At 46.8% G+C, this 8,821-nt stretch overlaps 1 protein-coding gene across 1 annotated transcript; it reads right to left on the minus strand.

Annotated features, from left to right (window-relative positions):
* Positions 1-4,742: 4,742 nt before the first annotated feature.
* Positions 4,743-7,748, minus strand: LOC147990457 (uncharacterized). Its single transcript, XM_087538231.1, has 4 exons — positions 7,713-7,748; positions 6,877-7,565; positions 5,613-5,668; positions 4,743-5,099 (listed from the first exon to the last, which is right to left on the minus strand). Exons 1-4 carry the CDS (start codon positions 7,746-7,748, stop codon positions 5,080-5,082), a joined length of 801 nt encoding a protein of 266 aa, XP_087394357.1. The 3' UTR covers positions 4,743-5,079.
* Positions 7,749-8,821: the final 1,073 nt, after the last annotated feature.

Genomic DNA, 8,821 nt, shown 5'->3' on the forward strand with positions numbered 1-8,821 from the left:
TCACATCCACATATGACCTAAACCAAAAGCCAAACTCGGCCCCACTGTTTCTTTCTATCCGGCGCCACCGAGTTCAGATGTCATAGCCACTGCCACAAACCCTAGGCAAATCGGTCTCACCGATAGGGATCTCGGTCTCACCGAGATAGGATTGTAATCTCTCTGTTTCCCTTCGTAATGTTTCGGTCCTACCGAGATGAGCGATCGGTCCCACCGAGATTGCAATGTAAACTCTCTGTTTCCCTTTCGTAACATTTCGGTCTCACCGAAATGAGCGAATCGGTCCCACCGAGTTTACCTGACCAACTCTCTGGTTAGCTTATTACCAAAATCGGTCTCACCGAGTTTGTGTAATCGGTCTCAACGAGATTACGTTATGCCCTAACCCTAACCATATCGGTCCTACCGAGTTGCATGTCGGTCCCACCAAAAATCCTAACGGTCACTAGATTTGCTGAATCGGTCCGACCGAGTTTACCAATTCGGTCCCACCGAGATTGGAAAGTTGTGTGTAACGGTTAGATTTTGTGTGGAGGCTATATATATACCCCTCCACCTCCTCTTCATTCGTGAAGAGAGCCATCAGAATGAACCTACACTTCCAACTTACCTTTTCTGAGAGAGAATCACCTACACTTGTGTTGAGGCCAAGATATTCCATTCCTACCATATGAATCTTGATCTCTAGTCTTCCCCAAGTTGCTTTCCACTCAAATCTTCTTTCCACCAAATCCATATCATGTGAGAGAGAGTTGAGTGTTGGGGAGACTATCATTTGAAGCACAAGAGCAAGGAGTTCATCATCAACACACCATTTGTTACTTCTTGGAGAGTGGTGTCTCCTAGATTGGCTAGGTGTCACTTGGGAGCCTCCGACAAGATTGTGGAGTTGAACCAAGGAGTTTGTAAGGGCAAGGAGATTGCCTACTTCGTGAAGATATACCGCTAGTGAGGTAAGTCCTTCGTGGGCGACGACCATGGTGGGATAGACAAGGTTGCTTCTTCGTGGACCTTTCGTGGGTGGAGCCCTCCGTGGACTCGCGTAGCCATTACCCTTCGTGGGTTGAAGTCTCCATCAACGTGGATGTACGATAGCACCACCTATCGGAATCACGACAAAAAATTTGTGTCTCCTATTGTGTTTGAATCCTCCAAACCCTTCCCTTTACATTCTTACAAGTTGCATGCTTTACTTTCCACTGCTCATATACTATTTGCATGCTTGCTTGAATTGTGTTAAGATTGCTTGACTTGTCCAAAGTTGCTAAAATCTGCCAAGAACTAAAATTGGGAAAAGGATAAGTTTTATTTAGTCAAGTAGTCTAATCACCCCCCCCCCCCCTAGACATACTTTCGATCCTACAACTTAGAATTTGACTATTTCTTCTGCTGGTTTGAAGGAGGTGGATTTTGGTCGTTTGTCTAGTACCACATCATCCCTGTCCACCGTGGAGCGCAGCACGATTAATTATTCGGTCGCGAGGGCTTCAGATAATGCCTCGAGGGCCAGGGTGCGGTTTTATTCTCGGCGCGGAGTGCTATGTCCAGATCACTGGCTAGAGTGATTATACCGTTGGGCCCAGGCGTCTTAAGCTTCATGTATCCATAATGGGGTACCGCTTGGAAGCGCGTAAATGCATCTCGCCCTAAGAGGGTGTGATATCCATTGTTGAAAGGGCCACTTGGAAGGTTATTTCTTCGGACCGATAGTTCTCTGGTGTGCCGAATACCACGTCGAGTGTGATTTTTCCCGCACACCGTGCCTCCCGTCTGGGAATGATTCCTCGGAAGGTCGTGTTGCTTTGCTCGATGCGGCTCCTGTCTATTTCCATTTTTTGTATTGTATCCTCCTAGATGAGGTTTAGTCCGCTTCCACCGTCCATGATAACCTTGGTGAGCCGAAAGCCGTCCACAATTGGGCTGAGGACCAAGGCGGTTGGTGCTCGGACTGTCCTGTATTTTGGCTCGTCGCCAGCATTAAAGGTTATCACCGTGTCGTTCCAAGTGTTTATTGTTGCAATCTGGCAGACTTCGGCGAGTTCGCGGAGTGCCCTTTTGCACCTATTATTTGAGGCGAATGTGTCGAAGACCGTCAATACTCTGAGGTCGTCATCTTCTAGGGGGTGTTGCTCTGGTGTATTCCTGGTGAGGATATCTTCACCGCTCTTGGCCACCTGCCGGAGTATCCATCATGCTCTAAGGCTGTGGGTTGGTATGCTATCCAGTGTTGTGTGTATTTTGCCTGGCCCGTCGAGCCATCCTTCCAGAATGGTTCCGCACCCTGTAACGGGATTGTGTTTCTTTACCATTTGTCCCGGCGTGCCATGAGGGTGCGCCCTTTTCGTCTGAACGAGGGGTTGAGTGGGGACTGCTGGTCCCCACCATGCTGCCTGAGTTTTCTAGGCGCTTTCCATTGCACTGTACTTCTGCACGATAGTTGCCAAGTCAGCAAAGTGTAATATGTGATGGTGGTTGATGGCATTGAGGATTCCCTCGTTCGTGCAATTGTTGCCAAACGCTGAGATCGCGTCTTCATCGCGGCAGTCTTTGATCTTGTTTTTGACAAGGAGAAATCTGGTCCAAAAGTGGTGGACCGTTTCATGAAATTGCTGCTGCGAGCTCAAGATAGCGCTTATGTCTAGGTGGGTGGGTTGAATTGAATCCGAACCCTGACCCAATTTTGGGTCCGGAGTTCGAAGATCTTCCGGACTTAGTGGCTCGAGCTTTGGGATATCAACTGATTTTTGAAGCTTATCGTTTGATTCTATGTTCGAAGGACAAGGCGTGTCTTTCTGCCGGTAGGTGTCCGGCTTCTCGAGGTCGGAGATCCGAACATAGTTCATCCTCAATACAGGGGAAGAGTTATCTTGCTCCTCGACTACCGCTATCTGGTGGGTGATCGATGGAGATTTGATTTCTCTCTGGTCGGGTTTAAGCCCAATCCGATTGTAGTCTCTAGCGACCCCCAAGGCGGCAATGCGATCTAGGAGCGTTTGAAGACGATAACTCCGTCGGATCCATCCGTTTGGCGTATTCAGAATCAACGCAAAGGCGATTTTCGATGACTCGAGAGGTCATCATCATCGGCTCAAGGGCCGAACGGTCGGTCATGATAAAACCACCCAGCCGAAGGGTTTGGCCGGAGGCCAGAGCTCCTCCGGAGGTGATATTTTCCCAGACGATAATTCGAGCCATCAACCCTTTCGATGACGGCACAGTGGAACTCTCAATGAAAGCACCAATGCCGGTGTCAAAACCGGCGGATCTCGGGTAGGGTGTCCCGAACTATGTGTCTAAGGTCGATGGTAACAGGAGACAGGGGACACAATGTTTTACCCAGGTTCGGGCCCTCTCTATGGAGATAATACCCTACGTCCTGCTTGATTGATCTTGATGAATATGAGTATTACAAGAGTTCATCTACCACGAGATCGTAATGGCTAAACCCTAGAGGCCTAGCTTGTATGGTCATGATAATGTCTATCCTCCGGACTAAGTCCTCCGGTTTATGTAGACACCGGGAGGATCTAGGGTTACACAAGGTCGGTTACAAAGAAAGGAATCTACATATTTGGTCGCCAAGCTTGCCTTCCACGCCAAGGAGAGTCCTGTCCGGACACGGGTGCAGTCTTTGGTCTTTGTATCTTCACAGCCCATCAGTCCGGCCCATGGATAACAGGTCGGACGCCCGAGGACCCCTTAATCCAAGACTCCCTCACCAGTGACCGTATGATCACCCTAAAATGTATTTTATTAACACAGTACAGTCTCAAACTACCATTTCTTTCTTTCATATACGCGCTGACAAGTGGGCCCCATGGTTATGCGCCCCGATGGAGCAACACTAGTTGCGCCACGTGGAACATTTGATTGGTCAATTGATTGTGTCATCAACAAAATACGGAGTTGTACGGATGAGCCAGTGACCGTATAATCACGACATGTATTTTTTAACATGGTACAGACGCAAGCGCTCATATATAGGCGCAAGCACTCACCGCTATAAGTGCACACACGCAAACTCTACCCCTAGGAGCACCTTCGAGAGAGTGAGCCAGCATATGATCTTGAGATTTTATGAAGTCACCATAGGTGCCTCGTAGTCGAGTGGAACATATCCTCCCACTGAACGCACATCGCCGGAAAAATACTGAAATTAACCCAGGATAAATGCGAGCGCCAGGACTTTAACACTGGTGGGCTCGAGAAACCACACTACAAGAAATATGTGAACTTGTGACCCTCACTATTAGCCGCTGAAAGGTCATAGTTTTTTATTTGCAACCTTTTTTGTGACCAAAAACAGAAGGTCAAAAGCTGGCGGTCGTAAACTGAAATTAGTGACCTTCTGTGTGATATGTAAAAGGTCGTTGGTTCTTCAACCAAATTTTTGGTCACTAGCAACCTCCTCAGGCCACGTATGCATTCAGCATGGCAAGATGATGTGGCACAAGAATCAACCCGGTCCGATTCGGTGTTTTACATGGGCCGAGCCCAACAATTCGGCCTTTTTAATGTATTTTTTCCTGCCTACATGGGCTTGGGCCATTGGTTCGACCTTTTTTGCTTTCTGAGGTGCAGCCTTTTCACATTCTATATATTTTTTATTTTTGGGTTTTCTTTTTTTGTTACATTCAATTTTCAGATTATTGTAGTCAATTGGATGCACATTGTCAGATTCTTCTAGGCACTAGGTCCCAAACATCAGGTTTTAATTTTTCACAACTTGTAACTCAATGATATACCAATCAGAGAACACATTTTAAATATATTCAAATAACAGCCAAATCACCAATGTACCAATCAAGTTTATTACATTCCACCAATCACAATATAACCATACAATATTACACCAATCACAATATAGCACTCTACAGATAAAACGCTCAACAAGTACATGCATGTCTCCAACACCTTAGCGCCTTCAACCTGCAAAACAGCACATCCAGCCACATATTAACGATCAAATCAATTCACCCCTTGACGCCCTGGTAGGTGACGACGATGTGGTAGTGGTGGAAGCCGCCGACGACGCCTGCGGTGTCCTCGTCGTCATCGAAGGCGATGACGACGGACGGGTCAGCGTCGTAGCAGGTGCGCTGCAGGCCACATCATCATATTTGAGCATTAGTATTTCCGTATTACTACACAGTAACTACAGCACTAGGAGTACACAGCAACTAGTAGCAGAACTAGAAGAAATAGCCAAATTGAGTGTACACCAATATCATCAGGAACATGAGTATAACAAGCATCTTGCTTTACTGGGATAAAGTGACACAACAGAATTACTAGGATACAGTGACACAGCAGCAATAAGATAACATATTATGTGCTACAGGCTGACATTTCCAAAGTGGCACGTTTGATATGCTAAGGACTTGTTGATCTAATCCAGGTTTTGTTTTACAAATTAGTTTTGCTGTAAATTCAGCTAGTGTTCAAGTTATAAACAGTTTCTTTTTACTTTCCATCTTTGTTTCTTCTCCGTGACAATTAGTAGCACACAGGAGTATATCCTGCTGTGCCTATGCATTGCAAGAGCCAAACCAATACTAAATATTATTGCAAACCTAACATACTTGAACAGCTTGGTCAGGGCAAGAACAGACATGATGAGCTCTGAAGTTGAACGAATGGTGAACGAGCCCGTGGAGAGGCAGAGCACCTGCATTTGACACAAACTGCTAAGGATCAATGCAAACCAAACGCACTATTGATATTGTACAGAAATGGGTAGTAGGATTCATACAGTGTGAATGTGATACAGTAAAAAATTGCATGCTATGCACATCAAGTTAAAAGGCGCAAGTTATATAGTAGCCTCAAGCAGAGCAAGTGTACAACAAGTTGATAAAAGAATGCTCATTCTTGTCGTGGACTCACAATCCACATCCAACAGCCCACCATCTCGTATATACATCCAAACCATAAAAATAGCGGTCAAACAGCAAGGTAGTGCAAAGAAATTAAGTAAACTATTGTGCTGGATCACTATCATTTTTGTTCCATAGAGTTTATGTGTACATTGGCCATTAATTGATGAGGATTGATGCAATGGATGCTGGCTTGGCAACTGTAGTAGTTTAGGCATGATACACCAAAAGCAAATACATGGTAACACATAAAAGTTCAAAAGATAGCATGATACACCAAAAGCAAATCATAGCGATAGTCCGGGATAACTAATTTGTATGGTTCTTCTATGGCATACAATGATGGAATATTTTGGAAATTAAGATTGGTTCACAACAGAACCGTATGAATTAGGCGGAAGAAGTAAGAACAGTAGCCCCTGTTCTAGCCAAATCAGGGAGCTCATTGTGGTATGGTGCTGCACTGCTGCTCAAGCGGTTGCGAAGGTGCCTTCCCTTCCAGGTTATAAACTTATAATGCTATACTAATTGCAAGAAAAGTAATGTATAAGATTGAGCAAAAACATGCAAGTCTTGTCTGACAAAAATGCTAATGACATGAAAAGTTAAGAGTGCTAACATTATTTCAGGATCTCAACATATTCTTCCATATATGTACAGCGTCAGCGTGTGCTAGGGCCCTTGCCCAACTCAGTACGCACACGTCGATACTAAATACACACGCCACGCCGGCGCAGGTTGCTGGTGGCTAGCCAGTGCCCTCGGCTAGGAGCTAGATAGGCTCAAGGATCCACCATGTACTTTCTCTACAGTGCAATTTATGCAAATTGCGTGGACATGGCCAGAGAGATAGGAACACGACCAAGGAACACACATGTATATAAAATGTAAAATGACTCGACAGCATGATCCAAATATCCTACGATCTGGCTTGCTATCAAGATCATGAGATGAGATGACATGAGCTCACGTGAGATGAGATGAGATGACATGAGCTCACCACACCAAGTCATGTGGTTGGAGGAGGAGGAGCAGTAGGGAGCATCCATGAGACCTCGTCATCCACCTGCAGGAGCAGCAGCAGCTCGTCCAGATCAGATCGGAGCAACCTGCACAAAAAACAAAACAAATCAAACCAAACGCAGGAATCACAACAAGAGAGGAGAAGGGATTCCATGGCTCAACTCGTCGTCGGGGTCGAGGAAGAAGCGCCGCCGCGTGGGGCGGTGGCCGGAGCTGAGTTGGTGGCCGCTGCTTCACGTACTTGCGCAGCGCCAGCCCGGAGAGCGCGTCCTCCTCGGCCTCGACCGCGAGCACCTCCTCGGGGCCGTCGTCGGCAGCAGGTGCCTCTGCCTCGACCGACTCAGCGGCATCGGCCCCGAAGGCGGAGAGGACGAGACGAGCGGCACGGCGGGTGGTGGGGTGGAGGCGGAGGAGAGGGAGCGGGTGGGGAGGGAGGTGGAGGGGAGGGAGAAGGCCGCGGCGAGGGAGGAGACGGAGAGCGCCATGGTCTGCTTGCTGGGCGTGCGTGCAGGGTGGATAGGCCGCTGTTGCGAAGGTCTTCAGAGGGAGCGGGAGCAGTGCAGAAGGGAGCGGGAGCGGTGGCGGCGATGGGGAAAAGGGAGCGGGAGCGGCGGCGGCGATGGGGAAAAGGGAGCGGGAGCGGCAGCGGTGATGGGGATAAGTGAGCTAGGCTTTCGTGGGTGGACGAGGATGATTCGGGAGGGGGGGAAGAGCGACGAGGGGGGTGTAGGCTGTCGTTGGATCCGGGTGCATCCGACTGTGCTTAATCCACGATCCGGGTGAGATGGTTTTGGATCAATCAGAGCGCAGTACTCCTTTGATGATGTTAAGACCATTTAAATTGGTCATAACCGATTAAAAATAAGATATTAAATCATGTCTGTTATTTGACAGCTTAGAAAATTTATAAAAATGGATAGAAATCAAAAGCCTTTGCATTGTGTCACCAAGTGTGAACAACTTTTCAGTAAGAATAACAAACTTTGAATAATGCAAGTATCATAAATAAATGTTCTCAGAAATGAGTTTTTTGTAAGAGAATTATTTTTTGAGTGCCCAAAATGCGGTTTTTTTGTGAAGAACTGATGAGGACATCAATACCATTGTTACACCCACAGCCCCTACTGTTACATATACTGGACCAATTACTAGAGCTCGCGCACGCCAACTAAATTACCAAGTACTTTCGTTTCTTGGTAATGATTCTAATGTTCATGAGATTATGATGCTGCCTAAATTGGATACATTTGTTTTGCTTTCAAATGAAGGGCCTAGCTTGGAGAAGGATGAACATTGGAGCAAGAACACGCATGAAGTTGATGGCATGCGCAAGGGGATCAAGAACGGAGTTACAAGTGATGATTTCAGGATTTTGAAGCCGCCATAAGGAGTGCATGAAGCCATGGACGAAATATACAAGATGCCACTTCATAATATTCGTCCATAGGCTATTCTAGGTGCTGCGTCACCTTATTAATGGGCCAGGCCCATGTAATTTCGAAATACTTAAGTATAGGCTATTTTTAGAGTCCGTATGTGTGGGGAAACAAGAGTTAGGGTTGGTTTCGGACCCCACCCTCAAGGGCCACGAAATTCCCCTCTCTTCCTCCATATATACAGCCCTTAGGGCGTCGTTTAGACTTTGGGTTTTGTTTAGATTAAAAGTTCGCCATAGCTGTAACTTCGCGTACTTCGTTTGTGTCCAACGACCAGACCAAGACGTCACAGAACCCCACCTTGATCAATAAAGCTTTCATCTTATATTCGCAATATCTAGATTGCAATCTCAGTTTCTTGCTTGTTCTTCGTTTGCTCGCAGGAAACAGGCCCTCGTGGTCAGGTTGATCGTGCTCCGGCGTGGTCAATAACCCCTCGGAAGTTGGTTTAGCGATTGCTAAGGCGCGACGTCTCGCACGTTCGTA

Source organism: Triticum urartu, chromosome 1A, assembly GCF_056163025.1.
Source record: "Triticum urartu cultivar PI428250 chromosome 1A, HENAU_Tu73, whole genome shotgun sequence".
NCBI classification, from domain to species: Eukaryota; Viridiplantae; Streptophyta; class Magnoliopsida; order Poales; family Poaceae; genus Triticum; species Triticum urartu.